The sequence below is a fragment of the Pinus tabuliformis genome, chromosome 3_1 (genome assembly GCF_031772625.1).
Source record: "Pinus tabuliformis cultivar Carrire ecotype Pingquan chromosome 3_1, CPIR1, whole genome shotgun sequence".
Lineage (NCBI taxonomy): Eukaryota > Viridiplantae > Streptophyta > Pinopsida > Pinales > Pinaceae > Pinus > Pinus tabuliformis.
The window spans coordinates 152351111-152368377 of record NC_142301.1 but is presented as its reverse complement, the minus strand read 5'-3'; the positions used below and the strand labels follow the sequence as shown (position 1 = coordinate 152368377).

Below are 17267 nucleotides of genomic sequence, written 5' to 3'. Positions count from 1 at the left end.
TAGATTGCACTAGTGATTCCCGGGTGTGAGTAAGATGTTTCAGACATCATGAGGGGGTGGCCCTTCAAGTATCCCCCCACATACCTAGATGCATTCCTATGATGCTATAACCTCAGATGCAGTTCTGCAAAGTTGATGGGTTTGGTTCCTACTAATTATAATGTTCATAACATGCATGTCTCCTTCAGATGATTCTTTCAGTTTTGAAGATCCCTTCCTTGCTCAACAACACTTCTCTAGTTGTTCTACCCTCCCTCCCACCCATTTCTTGAAGGAAGGGCCTTTGTATATCACGTACTAAGATATTATTGTATTCAGACCCCGCACATGTTTTTCCAGGTGCATTATGTATATGGGACGCATTGTATTATTTTCTGGCTTTGTTATGCCAGCATGTCATGTACCATTGAACATGTAATTCATTTCTCAGTTTATATTTCTAGGTGAACCATTATTTTTGTACTAAGTTATCTCGGTGGGTATGGGTATGCCTCCCCATCTCATAGAGGTCTGGTACCACAACATAAAAGGAGACTTTCATTAGTCTCACCCCCTCTGTCCCTATCCTCTTTCAATTGAACTTTATTGATCTCTCTCTCTCTCTCTCTCTCTCTCTCTCTCTCTCTCTCTTTGACTCCCTTGTGTTGTCTAATGGTTGTGCCTTTACGACGTACTTTGATCATATGTATTTCTCCTAACACTCGTACGTTGGGGGGCAATCTGTTATCACCAAAAAAATGATCATCCAGCCTAATTTAGTAGATGGATCGAAGTACACCATGTAAAGCCAATTTTATCATAATAAAATTTCTTTCACTGTGAGAAATTACTTAATAAACCACCTTTGTTAAGTAATTTATAGTTAAACACATGAAGAATAATTAAATAAATCATTATTTATTTGATTTTATTCTAGGAATAATTGCTTAAACCATTGTTCAATTATTATTCTTTGTCATATTTGACCCAATCATGAAAAATAAATAGATAAATAATTATTTATCTTATGTTTCTCTAAAAATAATTAATTAATCACTATTTAATTATTATTCTTTGTCAAATTTGACTATATCCCTTAAGAATAATTAAACAAAGCATTATTTGTTTATTATTCTTCAACTAATTCCTTGAGATGCTAAATAAATCATTTATTTATTTATTATTTCTAAATAAAAGTTTAAATACTTTTTCGCTCCTAACCAAATATAATAAAATATTCCAAGTGGTTATTCCAAGTGGTTATTCCAAGAATGAGATCAATAATATCTTATTATTTCTCATTATTCTAAGATAACTCAATATTTTGTGATAAATAGAAGGGTTTTCCATTCATTATTCACTTTTGATTATTTTAATTGTTGCACTCACTGTTGTAACTCTGATTATTTTCATTGTCGCATACCATATTTTTGTTGGGTTTACACATTATAGAGGAGAGAGACTCTTCACAAGCTAAAGACGTTTGAGGATAGCGAAGAACCCATCCTATAGAGGGGGACTAGTAACATCTATTTGTTCCCTTCACAGGTGTTATAATAAAAATATTCTTTGTATGTCTGGTTTCCATTGGATTATTGGAGTTATTACTCTTTCTTTTTGCTATTTAACTATTATTGTGGCATATATCCATACTTTGGCAGGTTTTGTTTCTATCAGTTGTTGCGGATCTAAAATTTTTAACAGCCATTTATATTGTTGAGATTGTTTGTCATCCACAATCTTAAGTGGGTTCCTTTCATACATCTTTGAGAAGAAAACACTACAATAGTGAGAGCTAGTTATGGAACATGGGGTTGGGACACATGAACTTTGATCATATTTTGAAGTAGATATAAGTCTTTCGTATTAATCACATCATTCGGATTTGGTCGACATTTTGAACCAACTAATGTGGTTCATCCTCGGGACCACATTAATTGGTTTGAAACATCAACCAAATCCTAATGATGTGATTAATCTGAAAGACTTATATCTACATTATGGATCACAAAAGTATTAGATCTAACATATTTTGAAGCTCAACAAAACAAAAGCTATAATGTATTTTCCAAAAATTTCAAAGTCAAGAAATACAATTTTGAAATCATGCCAAGTTGGAAATCCAGTTATATCGCCCTTCAAGACCAAAGAAAACTAATATACTAGGCCTCTATAAGTAGGCCATATAGAATTATGTGGACCCTTAAGAAATGAGACCCTAAGTTGTGAACAATACTTTATTCTAATTATTGATTATTTTACCAAGCTTACATTGGTTTCATTTTTAAGGGAGGAGTTTGAAGTGTTTGAAAAATTCAAGTCCTTAAAGCCCTGGCTGAAAACCAAATTGAATGCAAACTAAAGTGTCTAAGGTCACATAGGGGTGGGGAATTTACATCAAATGAATTTAATAGTTTTTGTGAAGAACATGGCATAAGAATACAACTCATAGTTTCTAATACTCCCCAACAAAATGGTGTGGCTGAAAGGAAAAACAAATCAATGTAGAAAATGGCAAGTGCAATGTTGGATGAAAGAAATATGCCAAATATTTTTGGGTTGAAGTTGTTTATACATCATTCCATAGTTTAAATAAAGAACATATTAGGCCTAATAGTGACAATACTCCCTACAAACTATGGTATAGAAAACCAACCTCAATAAATCACTTCAAAGTGTTAGGTAAACTTGACTCAAGGAAAGATTCAAAGTTGGATGGTTCTACAGTAGTGGTTTGTTGATAGCATAAGATGACCTCATCAACATTTGGGAAGGTCATATGGTCAGAGTCCCAAATCAGACTCTTATATGTTTAAATGATGGCTCCAAATGGTTCTATTGGGTGTAGTTGATCCCTCTCTCCTCATTGACTTGTTGTGTTACTGATTGATAATCAACAACTAGAAGAGAGAAACCAAATTAACCGTCTTGTAGTGCACTTGCAAGAAAAAAATCCTCCAGCTGAAATGAGGGCTCATCCAAGCCACACTATAGTTTTATCATGTCTAAGGGGACATATAAAATGAAAATGATAAAATCTAAATGCAATCTCACAACTCTTCTATTTATATATTCTCTTAGGATCAATGACTATCTCAACATGTGACATCATACTATCCAAGAAGACCTACTTTATGTGTCACTTTTGCCCTTATATATAGACAGAAAATTATATGTCCTATTGCTGACCTTTGATCTTGGTGTTCTTCACGCTCGCTAGTTCCTTTTAGGGTCCCCTACGATCTCCATGAGTCAAATATAAAAATATCCTCTTGGTTTTGGCCTGACACCTTTGGGTTCAAAACCCTCATGTTAGGTTCTTAGTCCACAAGTTCCCTTGTGATGCCAATTCCTCCAAAACCCTTTAGTTTAGGGTTTGGAGTATCTCTAAAGATATTAATCTTTGTACTCCCTCTTAGCAATGGAGATACTTCCAACACTAGGAAGTCTACACCAACATCATCACTGATAACACTAGCCCATCTGGATTCCATTACTGCAACATACTTTGTAGAATGAACCCTGCAATCTTGGTAGTGCCTCTCCCTCATCTTATCTGAACCTAAAAACTTAAATACTTCCATACGGTTTCTCCCTCTGAAGCTAGATTCTCTTTGAGTCTACACAATCTCCACTCGCTCAACCCGCTATTGATTTCATGTCCTACAAAGTAAGTCTGACCAGTGGTTGAACATGGGCCATCATCACCGCAACACAATCCTCCAAGAACTCATCATCCTAGATGTTGGGTATGTGTTATAGTCTTTCCATGACTGTCCCAGGAATAAATTATCTGGATTTCAGGGCAGCACCCCGAAAAAAAATTCTAGGTGGTTTTGCACATGCTTTTTGCATGATGGTTTTTTCCCATGGTATTTTGTAGATCCGATAAAAGGAATTATGGCTATGTTCTAATCCAAGGTTAATGGATTGGGGTTTTTGAATGCTTTGACATGTATATATATGTATTGTAACATTTAAAGGAATATAATGGAAAATCAATATGGAAGTCCTGGTTTTGGGATCCAGGGGAAAATCTCTATGTATATTGGTTTTATGCTCTCGCCATTATATTTTTTTTGGTTTGAAAAATTCGTTTGCAGGTAATTTCTGTACAGGGTAAAATCTAGAATGGATCAAACAAAACTCATGCAAATTCCTCTAATCTTGGATATGCAACATCATGATCCAATGAATAAACTAGCATGCCAATATGCAGTCCATCACATGAAGTAATCTTGATCATACCAATCTCTTCCATTCCAAAACAATCCTTGAGTTGTCCCAACAATCCATGGAAAATAATTGGAATTCCATGATCAACAATCTTGCCTACAACAAAATGTTGTTCACTAGGCTCACCACCAACCCACCAGACCTCCCAACCAATCTGACTACCAAGCCAGTCAAGACCACATTTCCATGTCTTCAATTGAACCCTTTGCTCCATGATCTAGACAATCACAACTCCCTTTCAGTTGCTTCTATTCACACTCTGATTCACTGGCCCTTGAAATTAGCTTTGATCCCATGTTATTTTTCCATGATACTATATTTTAGATTAGAATTTTATAATCACTTACACTACCAATCTAAGTATCACACCAAACTAATTTCCACAATGAAAAAAATCACAATAGTAAATCAACATGTGCATACTATAGACAACGTTTCTACAAATTTTAGTTGTCGAACTTTTTTATATTAACCAAAAGATAATACAAATTTCTAGGGCTCTTGTTCTAGGGATAATGACCCTCATACATCCATTGATACAAAGAGGGACTTGATGTCAAAAATTATGAAAATCAAACTTCCCAAACAAGATATATTGACCGCTTAACTGATATAGTCAACTTCACAATTTTCTTGGTCGTAACTTGAACACACCTGCCTGGTCCTTTGACTCCTAATCTGCATGAACACAACTCTACCTCTATCAATGAACCAACTCCATTAGGACATTTAACACAACTCCAATTGCGCTCTAGCGAACCATTAGTCCTTCAACGCATCAAAACATCAAGACTCCTATCGAGTTGTTTAGAACACTATTTGTGAACAACTCTCAACGGCCCACTACTACTTATGAGCTCCTTTGGGACTTCTTTCCCAACTAGTGGCTCCTTCGTCCTTTAAGGAAAAAACTCTTAGGTACTTTCTGCCCACTATTATCTTCGTGTGCTTCTTGATGAAGATAAAATTAGGGCATAGAGGGTTGCCACCTATCGTTCCAATATGTCCATCTCCCACAATGAACTTGGGCTAGTGTGATCTGCTCCCTTGACCTCCTTTCTTCTTCCTTCAAGAATCAATCATGAGCTTGAATTTTTTTCCCCCTTCTAGCGACTCATTTGTCTTTCAATTACCTACATTTAGGGCTTGGATCAAGCCACTAAAACCCTCCTAATTCATATTCTTTAGGTTTCTCCAAAAACTATCCAAAATGAACTCTACATCCTCTAGCACCAAAAACAATTAAACCACATCAACACATACCTATTTTTCTTGCTCCTATACTAGTGTACACAATTGTAGCTTTGGATTCTTGGTTAGGGCTTATAATAGTCCTTTTTCAGCCCTCTCCAAATGATGCAATAACCCTCTAACAATTGTAACCTTCCCTCCTTCTCAAGTCTAGACGGTCTTCCCTTTAGACAAGGATCACAAACTTCCTTAAGGCTACCCAAACAAGGATCAACCTCCCTACAATCATAACAGATCTCTGCAGCACTTGAAACAAAGATATTTTCCACACAAAACCTCACCAAAATCATCCCAGGTCTTCTTTTGAAGATTCAACCTATCTACTCCAACACTCAACCCTCCCAAACAATCTTAGAAAGGTCACAAACAAGCTCCTCTCCTCCTTCGCTAGGGCTCCTAAGCTCTGTGGCCACTTCAGAAGATATGATATTATGTTTTTGTTGCACATGGATGTTCTAATCAACTATGCAAACCTTGGACCTCCATCTTGCACTCTTCTCCTCTTAAGGATGTCCAATTTCAACCCTTGAAACACATTATATCCTGGATTTTACTTTCTGAGGAATTCAACCTCGTCTAGGGCACATCAGTCCTACATCAAAACAATGATTTCTCACCTCCAACTATATCCCTTTAATAAAACTTTTTCCGGAGATAAATGTGGCCTTATTTAGGGAGCCTAGTATACTATTTAGCCTCCCTAAACAAGATTTCTTCCCACCTACAATTACCACAGAACTATTAGGCCTTCTACAAAGAATGTGTCACTATTTTTTGCCCAAAATAACCACCCAAAAATTAACTTATCCTCCTCCTAGGTTCGCTACCTATTCCTTGTTCAAACTCGGCTGAAACAACCTTGAGAATGAAAACCAAACTAGTCCTCCTTGTCTAATTTGTTTGGCCTCCTAAAGTTGTGGCTAGGTCTAAGATAGTCAACCCTCTTCTCCTTGTCCTATACATGTGAAATAAGTGTGATGTGGATTCTCCTTTGAGCTCTCATAACTCTTCTATTTATATGTTCTCTTAGGCTCAATGACTAGCCCAACAAGTGACATCATACTAGCCAATCTACCTACTTTATGTGCCACTTTTACCCTTTCATATAAACAAAAAAATATATCTCCTATTGTAGACCTCTGATTTTGGTGTTCTTCTTGTCCCCTAGTTCCTTTTAGGGTCCTCTATGATCTTCAAGTGTCAAACAGCAAAATCTCCTCATGGTTTTTGTTCCCATGCCTTTGGGTACAAAACCCACAGCTTGGGTTCTTATCCCACAAGTTCCCTTGTGATGCCAATTCCTCCAAAACCCTCTATCCTAAGGTTTGGAGTACCTCCCATGCTAAAAACATGAAAACATACTTACACATTTTCTTAGTGAAGAATGTATAGAATGTGAAATTCTACGAGCCTTCCCAACAAAATCAGGAAGAGGAACAAATCCTACATTATATAGAGGATTTGGCACCAGATTCTTATATAGAGTTGACAAAATATATAGTTTTTTAAACAAGTTCCAATAGTGCAAGACGAGCGAAACATTACCATTGTTAGATTGGTTGAAAGGACAACCTCCAACAAAGGCTAAATAGTACACTTGAGAAGAGGTGGACAAAACATTTCTTCACTTCTTCTATAAAATATTTTAGGGACAAAAAGCATCCAAAAATATGGAGATGTAATTTGGATTGTGTCATTATATTTTTTTTCATCCATGTTGATGCTTTTGGAGTGGAAAAATTTGAGGAATCACTTCATAATTCCATTTTTACCTATGAGACCGTATTTGTCAAGTTAGTGTTGGAAACCTTTCGAGATCAGTTTGAAGAATCAAATGATGTGTTTTTGGAGTAAAACTTTACTTCTTAAGAAACACACAATTTTGTGATATTCTACACATAGAGACCTTTCAATGGCTGCAAGAATGACCTCAATTAGATTCTAAATGCAAAAGTTATGGCACTTGAAATTTGACCTTGTTTAGACCACCATAATTTGAATGGTTTCCATGTTAGCCTCCACTACCCATGGAAAGGGAGCTAGCCACAAGACCATTATGAATAATACTTTATAATATTTCATATTGTAACTCTAGTTAAGAGTTGAAGGAGTCAAATTTAACCATTATTATGCTATCAGACAATGTTATAACTAGGCGACAAGGAGAAAAGGGGATTTCATTCTATTCAAGTGCATTTTGTTCAATAGATGTTTTGAGAGAGGAAAGGAAGAGAGAAAATAGAGAGGATTTGTGCCTTATATCATCCTACAGGTCACAACCTCACTTCTTTTTAATTACATCCATTTCCTATCCAAAGAAGGAGAGAAAAGAAACCTCACCTTCCAACTACATTTTCTCAAGCAATATTTTCTAGGTTATGTCTTGTGTTAATTTATGGTTTGTGAGATTTATTTTTTTATTATTTGTTTTGTTGTTATTTATTACACACATATTTAATAGATAGTAATTTATATATCTAGAAATATAAGGAGACATCATCCCTCATAGTGTAGATTTTAGATTTTAAGACTAATTTTATCGGATTTGTTATTATGAACTATCCAATAGAATATCCATGATAATTTGTGGATGAATTTTAGACTTACATGATGTTGGACTTAATATTAATGAAGGGCTTGTCATGGGACCTCTCAAGTCTATTATAACAGTTCCCCAAGTTTTCAAAGATCAATAAACTAGTAAGGGGTAACTACATGCCAAATCAATGGGTAATAACACCAACCTCCCTCCTATTTGTCCTCATCATGTTCGGGCCAAAACATCAGTAAAGCAAAGCACATTTGCATTTAGAAAAGCTATAATTTTCAATGAGTACAATTTTCACTATAACATATTTTAAAACAAATTCCATACACCCATCGATGAAGTAAAGTCATTAATATATAAATTAGACAAATATTTAATACTTATAAATACAAAAGCATATGTAAAGAAATTGATCTAAAAATAGACAAAAATAATAAATAATATACCATAAAAACTCCATAAGGAAAAAGAAAAAAAAAAGAATAAGCATAAAAAATGATTCAATCACTAGAGCTCGCACTTTGCTAGTTACATGCTAAATTTGAACGTTAAAAAGATGTTTTTCAAGGAAATAATCTCTTGAACACTTATAATTAAAGTAAAAGATAAAATAAAATAAAATTGCACAATTATATATTATTCTCAAATAATAATTATAAATTAAAAATAATATTGAAAGTAATTTTAAAACCAAATTAGTATACTAAAATAATATTGAAATTATTTTTAAAAAAATAGTACACTAGCAAAAGTTAAACTTCTTAGACATTCTAATTTAAGAATAAATTATAATGATAAATATTTTTTTTTTGACAAGTTCGGTTGCTATGTATTAATCTGAAAAAAGAAGAGGGAGGCAGCTTGCCGTACATATAGTGCTTCTTGAGCATTGTGGATCCAAGGAATTACAAAAAATTCCCTTTCCTTGATCCTGATTCTAGTGTTCCTACCTATGAGGCATCTTTCACTACTATAGATTCTTACAAACTGAAAACACCAAAATTTACAACTGCAACACATGGCTAATCAATTTCTATGTGACTAATCTTCCGTGCTGTAGAGTCTTCCGGGCTTGGGTCTGGCTCGTTCGGTTTTGCACTGGAGGAGGATGACGCTTCTTTGAACTTTTTCTCCATCATATACTTGAGGACGGTGATTGATTCTTCGGCATGAGCACATCTGTTGCTCAGATTGTTGAACTGCTCGTGCAAAGAGTGAACTCTATGTAGGAATAGATTCATCTCGGCTCGGTATTTTTCATGTAAAATTCTACATTGTTCATCGAGTTTTGCTTCCAGATTCCGAACTTGATCTGCATGCCTAGTTTCCATACTGCGGACATGATCTTCCAGGGTCCTCTGTTGCGCGCGCACTTCCTCAAATTCTGCCTGCAGGTCACGGCAGTGGAAGCACTGTTCTGGACGCTCCATTGGTACTGAGATCTGCCTATTTGCTATGATCACCTCTCTGATGCGGGGGCGCTGGACTTGCTCCTTGTCTCTAGTGGCTTCCGCTGAATACTCAGTAGTCTTATGGTCGGCACCTCTGGCAGAAGGGGGATAAACTGAAGCGGTTCTGAAGCTATGATCACTGCCACAATAGGCTTCTCCGAACTGAAGGATCCTGAAGCTCAAGATAGATATAAATAACGCATACATGCTGTGGAGGCGGGAACAAACCCGTATGCGGTTTCCAAAATTGGTCCACACAGCCCAAAGCAAATCCTGATAGGCACATGAGATCTGTCTGGCGGGACGATTTCCTCCTGCAGTTCGCCTGATTCCCACGCTCTGGGCAGATCTCCCAATCCAAATTCTGATCAAATTCCTATCAACCATACCTGTTCTGTCCCTTGCACTGATTGTTTGCCGGTAGTCATAGATGCTTTCAGCAGCGGTACAATGAGCTTTGACTGAATGCGTGTGGTTCATGGGAGCGGTTGGAAAGAGGAGGTGTTATTGCAGTACATGTTGCCCTTGGAGCGCTCACATGCCTTGTTGGCAAACATGTCAGCCTCCTTATTCAGTCCACGGAGGATATGGTAGTAACGGACTTCTTGCATGGAGTCGTGGAGGATTTGGTTCCTGTAGTTGATCTGTTGCAGGAGGATATTCGGTGTGCTTTGCCGTTTCACCATGAGCCTGATGATGATTGTTGAATCCCCGAAGAATACTGTTGTTCTTATCCCGATCTTGATCAGCTGAAGGAGCCCTTGATACAAAGCTAATCCTTCTGCCCTGTTATTGGATATTTCTCCCAATCCCCATTCGAAATGAAGAATTTTTTCGCCATTCGCATTGCAGATTAGGCCTCCTGCCCCTGCTTGGCCAGGATTAGATTTCGATGCGCCATCAAAGAACAGTAAGAACCTGTTGCAGTTTCTCAGCCAAGTTGCGAACTCCTCCTCCTTTAATCTCAGCTTCCATGTCCTGTTTGTCTCTTTCGTTTGCACCCTCCTTTGGCTTATCTCCTGAGCACTGATTATGTTTTCTTGCACATGGCTAATCAGACTTCTCTCTTCGACGCTGCAGTTGGCGACCTCTATCTTGCCTTTGGTATGGGCCGTGATTGTTTCTACCGCTAAGATCCTAGCTTTATGGCACATAACTCTGATATTGCAATTTTTCCCTTGAAAGATCTTGCCGTTGCGTGCTAACCAGATTCGCCATAGGAGAGTTATTGCCATGGTGTTCCAAATCCTTTGGGCTAATTTACTCTGTTTTCCTTTCCACGGACAGTTTTTTTTCCAGCTAAAGAGAGTGTCTGCAATAGATGCCTTAGGCTCCCATGGAGCATTCCCGAGAGATGCCATCGTCCTCCAGCATTCTTCAGCTACAGGGCAATCTATGAACAGATGTTGAAGTGTCTCTTCTGAGCTGCAGCAATTTGGACATCGAGAGGGTCCCATTATACCTCTTTTCATTAGATTTTCTGCTGTTAGAACCTTCCCTTTTAAAAGTAGCCAAAGAAAGAATTTAATTTTGGGGGGTGCTTCTGCTCTCCATACCAGCTTCCATTGACTCCAAACATCCTGTGGGAAGATGTTATCGCATAAGCAATGGTACCCAGCCTTGGTCGTGTACTGAGTTCCAGTTGGATCCCAACGGTAGCCATCTTGCTTGCCTTTTTGCGTTGGGGCTTTGCTGTGAAGGAGGTTCTTGAGAGCAAAAAAGCTGGTCTCAAGCTCTTTGGGGTATTCCGGGAGTTCCCAACCTATCCATGCTTGAGTAGAATTTTCCCATTGTGATATTTGGGACAGATATACTATTTCTCTACTGCTGAGCCAGTTTATTGCAGGGATTGCCTCCGAATGTGATCCGATTGGGTGCTGTCCAAGAATTCTATCTGTGGAGAAATTGACACTGCTCCCTCCTCCAGGAACCTTTGAAATATTTTGAGTCATGAAGGGTATGGCTTTCTTGCAGAGCTGCCATATTTTTGTGCTATCTCTGTTGGGAATGCTGGTATTCAAAAGTTGCTGCCTCGCACTGTTCAGATATTTAGCCTCTAAGACCTTCTTCCACCAAGCTGTGGGACCAGTGATCATTCTCCAAATTATTTTAGCTCCAAGAGCTAAATTCAGAATTTTTGGTGATCTTATTCCTAGCCCGCTTTTTTCCTGAGATTGGATGACATTCTTCCAACTAACAAGGTTGAACTTTCTTTTTTCCGTTTTGCCTCCTTGCCAGAGGAAATGCCTGAGATTTTTTTCCATTTTCTGATGAAAGGTTGCAGGTGCTTGACATAAAGAGAGACGGTAAATGGGCAGAGAGGCCAAGCCTGATTTCAGAAGAACAAGTCTTCCAGCTGGGTTCAGCCACATGGTGCCCCATTGTTGAATTTTTCTCTTTATTTTGTCGAGGATTTCATTCCAGGTGTCAGATTTCAGTGGTCCCAAACTTACTGGCATTCCAAGGTAAGTGAAATGGTTCCAATTGAGCTTGTAGGAGACTCCTAGAATGCTAGCAATGCTATGGATGGTATGGTTGGGAGTGTTCCAACCATAGATACAACTTTTTAACTGATTAACTTTCCCTCCTGAGTATTCCATAAATTGGTCTAAAATCTTCTTGAAGCGCCTTGCAATGGTGATGGACGCTCCTCCTATCAGGAGGGTATCATCTGCAAATTGGGAGTGATTAATATTTTTTGTGCCATGCTCAAATTTGATACCAGTGATAAGGCCTATTCTTCGGTTAAAATCAAGGGTTTGGCTAAGGGACTCAGCCATGAGGATAAACAGGTAGGGAGACAGAGGACAGCCTTGCCTAAGGCCTCGAGAGGATTTGAAAGCAGCACACGGTCTTCCGTTAATCAGAGGGGATATCCAAGGTTCCGAAATACAAGCTTTGATCATTGAAATAAAGGAGGGGTCAAAGCCCATTCTATGGAGGACAGAGAACAGAAAGGAATGCCGGACCCTGTCAAAGGCATTGGCAAGGTCCAGCTTGAGGACAAATCCTTTCTCCTTTCTACTAAGACTGGAGTGAATGGCCTCTTGAACAAGTAGAATAGAGTCAGAGATGTGCCTATTCGGGAGGAATCCCCCTTGGTTTTCAGAAATCAAAGATGAGAGATGAGGTTTGAGCCTGGATGAAAGGATTTTAGTGATGATTTTGTAAGATGAGTTGCATAAAGAAATAGGCCGAAATCTTGAAAAGGAGGAAGGTCTGTTCTCTTTAGGAATTAAAGCAAGATGGGTTGAGTTGGTGAATCCCCCCATTTTGCCTTTCTTTAGAACCCAGCGTATCATCTTTAAGAGGTCTTTCTTGATCATTTGCCAATATTCTCTATAAAAACTGATTGGAAACCCATCAGGTCCAGGGGCCTTGTCTGGGTGTAGACTCCAAACTGCATTTTGAACTTCTTCCTCTTCGACTTCCTTCTTGAGACTATTGTTCATTTCATGGGTGACTTCCTTGTTCATGTGCTGTAAAAAACTTGAGTAATCCTCTTCACTTTTGTCCTCAGTCAAAAGATTTTTGAAGTGATTTGTGGCTCCTTCTTTTATCGCTTCCTGAGTGTGATAGTTGTTCCCCTCATTATCTTTTATTGTATTCATAGTGTTTCGGACCTTTCAAACTGTTGCCTGCTTATGAAAATAGGAGGTATTTTTATCTCCCTCCTGCAGCCAGAGCTGTCTTGACTTCAGCCTCCATTTTATTTCTTCATCCTTTGTAGCTTGCCGCAGCTGAGAATATAATTTTGTTTCCCTCTCTTTGGCTTGTTGGGACAGCCCTATGGCTTCTATGTGTTGCTGTACATCCTCTAAATCTTGTTTGATTTTTTTCTTGCTCAACTCGGGCTCTTGATAGTTGCTCTTTGCCCATTCTTTTAGAGCCTGTCTTGTTCTCCTTAATTTTGTTTCCCATATGAAAGTTGGGGAGCCTTCAACATGTTGGGACCAAGCCTGCCAAACCACTTCCTTTGCTGCTGAGATTCGGTTCCAAATGGGGCAATATTTGAAGGGAATCGGTCCTAGCTGGCAGTGACTTTGCAAAGTAAGCGTGATTGGATAATGATCAGAGGCGGAGACATTGAGGATGTTCGACTGGCCAGTGGTGAAAGTAGATAAATAAGCAGTACTTATGAGAAATCTATCAAGACGTTCCATAATATTGCCAACTCCTATTCGTCTATTGCTCCAGGTGTACCTTCGGTTCTTGGGTCTGATATCGACCAGATCTTGCTCCTGCATTATATTTTCAAGTCGATTCCTGAAGGGGTCAAGGTTGAAATTTCCCCCTCTTTTTTCATTGGAATGCAAAACCAAGTTTAGATCCCCTGCAAGAATGAGGTTGTTGTCCTGCTCTTCATCTATATCTGTTTCCAAAGTGTTCCAACACTCTTCTTTCTCTCTATAATGATTCGGGGCGTATATATTGTAAATCTTTACTGCTGTTCCATCTATCTTGTTCTCTAGATCAACACAGATCCAATGCTGGTGTATGCTGGAGGAGTGGCAATTCCATTTATTGCAGTCCCACATTGTTAAAATGCCACCTGAGGCTCCTCTTGCTTCACTTGCGCACCCACTGTAACGCTTTTGCTGGCTAATGAATTTATTAGTTTCAGATTGGTCCTGCTTTGTTTCTTGAATCAGAACTATTTCAGGATTTTCACTTTGAATTAGATCCTTGAGGGCTGCTGTCTTGGAGGGGTGCCCTAATCCCCTACTGTTCCAAGAAAGAATTTTCATCATGATTTACTGCTTACATGGAGAGGTGCCCGCCTCTCTTTGCCTTTGTTGTTATTTTCTTTGTCCGAGAGTCCAAGAATAAAGGATTCTATAGGAGTCTGGGAACCCATGGCGATATCTTTCTGGGTGCTTTCTTCTCTATGCTGCTTGGCCGATTTCCTGCCCGGCCCATGCTTTTTGGGGATATCACTGGGAGCTCCGTGCTCCTTTGAGGAGCTTCTAGTAACCCGAGCAGAAGGGTTATCAGGGGAGGGCTGAGTAGATTGGGGGGGGAGGAGTGGAGGGGAGGTTCAGAGAAGGGGATTTCAGGCTCAGGACCTTCCTCAGATAGGGATGCAAAGGGATTAGAAGATGGAGGAATGGAAGGGTCAGAGGTCCGGAGGGGAGATGAAGGGTGCAGAATGGGGGACTGTTGGGAGGAAGAGGAAGGATGGGAGGGGGGAGGATGATGAAGGGGAGGGGGTTGATGAGATGGGCCAGGGACATCAGAATCCATAGGTTTGGGAGGGAGGGATGATTTCTTTCTTTTAACAGTTTCCCATTGCCCTTCTTGCTCTTCAGATTCTACATTAACTATTTTAGGGCATCTATTTGCAAAATGTCCATATTCGTGACATACCTTGCATTTGAAGGGGATCTGTTCGTAGTCCAGCTGCTGAATATGGCACCAGTCATCCCCTTTCAGTTTGATTGCTTCCGGCAGTCCACGGCCCAAATCGACCTCAACACAGATCCGCGCATAAGCCTGCATGTTATCTTTGGGTTCGCTTCTATCGATATATTTTCCCACCGCGTTTCCTATTGCTTTAACCGAATCATCCCCCCAGCAGTGAAGAGGAAGATGGGGCAATCTGACCCAGACAGGAACTGCATTCGGAATGTCTAACTCTGGATCGAAATCCGGGGTCCATTTGTTGAGATAGAGGCCCCTAGAATCCATAAAATAGGGCCTGTTTCTGAAAATAAGGTCTTTATCCTCCTTGGTTTCAAAGTGGAAGGTGAAATATCCTCTGCCACAGAATCTTATTGATATTTTGCCTTGAATCTTGTCCGACCAGTTTCGCTCGACCCATCGTTGCACTGTTTTTGGAGAAGGCCATAGTCCTGTAAATTGCCCGATTAACCCTTTCTCAGCAAGGGAGAGGGCTGCCATGCGAGGGATGGTCGGAGGTAGAAGAACTTCTTGTAAAACATCCAGTTTCTTTACAAACTTAGATGCTGCAGGTCTAGGTCTCTGTGGAGGGAGAGATTTAACCAGTGATGAAAATGCTTGTAGCAGCTCCGGATCCCCACCAGGCGGATCCGGAGGTTCCATGGCGCGGGATCTTCAGGCAGCAGTCGGCAGCGATCAGTCTCGGCTCGCGCGCGCAGCAGCGGGAGCAGCATCAATACTATAATGATAAATATTAATAACAAGACTTTTAATAAATAAAAATTATAATGATAAATATTAATAAAAAGACTTTTAATAAATAAAAACATATAATTTTGAATAGTTGTAAAATTGAAATTAATATTATTTCAAAAAAATACTTATGTGAATGAAAAATGGAATTATTAGATTGAGAACATGCCCCTTGGGGGGCTGGGGGGACCGCTTAGTTGTCCTTACCACACCCCTCAGATAGATAGCTTACTGGTAGAATCTCACCTGACCTGATGCCATTGAAAGGTTTGACAATTTGTCTTTGTATACGATATTCTTCGCTCATTTTTTCAATCTAATTATCGCATTAATTATTCATCGGACAAGGTGTGAAGCTCGCCCAACCTTGATTTGCCATGCTTTTCCTTCCCCCCCCCCCTCCTTTCAGAATCATATTTGTATTGTAGGCACCCTCTTCATTATTCTAGGCAGCGGTACCATCAATCATTCTGTCCAGCTATCCAGCAAGCAGCAAGTTCGAAGCAGGTCCACTGTGTCCTATCGTTTCTTCAAATCCCTAGGTATTCATAGCGTAAGTAAACAAGCATGGCTCAATGTCTTCTGATGGGAACATGGGGGAACTCATCTCAATCTATATCGTTTTGTGTGTTGATTACAATGGGTGGGATGTCAAGCCAGATCAATCTACTACTGGTGGGTTCAATGCTCTTGTTTCGTGAAGCACCATAATCGTGGGTCTAGTCACAGGTTCTAGCATTATGGGTTTGACCCTCCTGCCCGGGGTAATTCAACCAGCAGCTTGCCAGTAACTAACGAGGCAGGTCCACATCGGCTACACATTACAATACAATGAACACTTATGTGCACACACATATGCACCCATAATCCATTTGTGCACTCCCAGGCTTGCTATCAGTGTTAGCCTATAACTTGGGAAACCATCGAAGAACACAAGCAGAGGGAATCCTCAAGAACCAAAATCAGCCATGAAAATGGAGATTCTTTAGGGAAGGAATCCATTATAGCTTTCGTAGAGAGGGACACAACCATGCCTTTTCTGGTGAGCTCCTTGCCTTTTCAGGTAAGCTCATGCTGTCCTTCACTACACCTTTCATGTGGCTCTTAGTTCCTACCTTTCCTGCGCTTCTTAAAACACTATCAAATATTTATACCAACTAATAATTTTTTAAAGAAAAGTTTGATGTTTAAAAAAACAACTCAACTCAATTGATACATTCTTTAGAGGGATTACTGATCTATTATAACAACAAATCAGTTCAAATGATTGATATTATATACACAATTTAGATTTTTACTAAATATTTTTATGGTTAGAGCAATAGTTTAAAAAATAAATTTTTAATTTTAAAATACAAAAATACGGTATATAATTCGTTTCAATATATTTATATGGAGAAAGATTTTTTTTAAATAAATTGAAAATTACTTTAATGGGTCACAAGGGATCATTTAGTAATTTAAGATGCGAGTTTTAACTCTAATACTAGGGGTTTTTAATGATTAGAAGGCATGTATGTTTTTTGATAGACGAAGATTCTGGAATTGTTTTAGAGTATAATTGGAATTGCTTTAGGCATAGAAATCATTCTCCAAAAATGAGTGATGAGGGTTAAGTGTGTAGAGGAACAATTTATCCATGTGTAAAG

At 38.9% G+C, this 17267-nt stretch overlaps 1 protein-coding gene across 1 annotated transcript; it reads right to left on the bottom strand.

The window, feature by feature from the left end:
• Positions 1–13091: 13091 nt before the first annotated feature.
• LOC149186246 (uncharacterized) lies at positions 13092–15528 on the bottom strand. The gene is made up of 2 exons (XM_089409275.1): positions 15269–15528; positions 13092–14187 (listed from the first exon to the last, which is right to left on the bottom strand). Exons 1-2 carry the CDS (start codon positions 15526–15528, stop codon positions 13092–13094), a joined length of 1356 nt encoding a protein of 451 aa, XP_089265401.1.
• Between the last annotated feature and the right edge of the window lie 1739 nt (positions 15529–17267).

Coding starts and splice junctions, on each gene's coding strand:
- LOC149186246 (XM_089409275.1), bottom strand. CDS start 15,528: ATGGAACCTCCGGATCCGCCTGGTGGGGATCCGGAGCTGCTACAAGCA. Junction 14,188..15,268: donor CGATGGGTCGAGCGAAACTG/GTCGGACAAGAT, acceptor TTGGAACAGTAG/GGGATTAGGGCACCCCTCCA.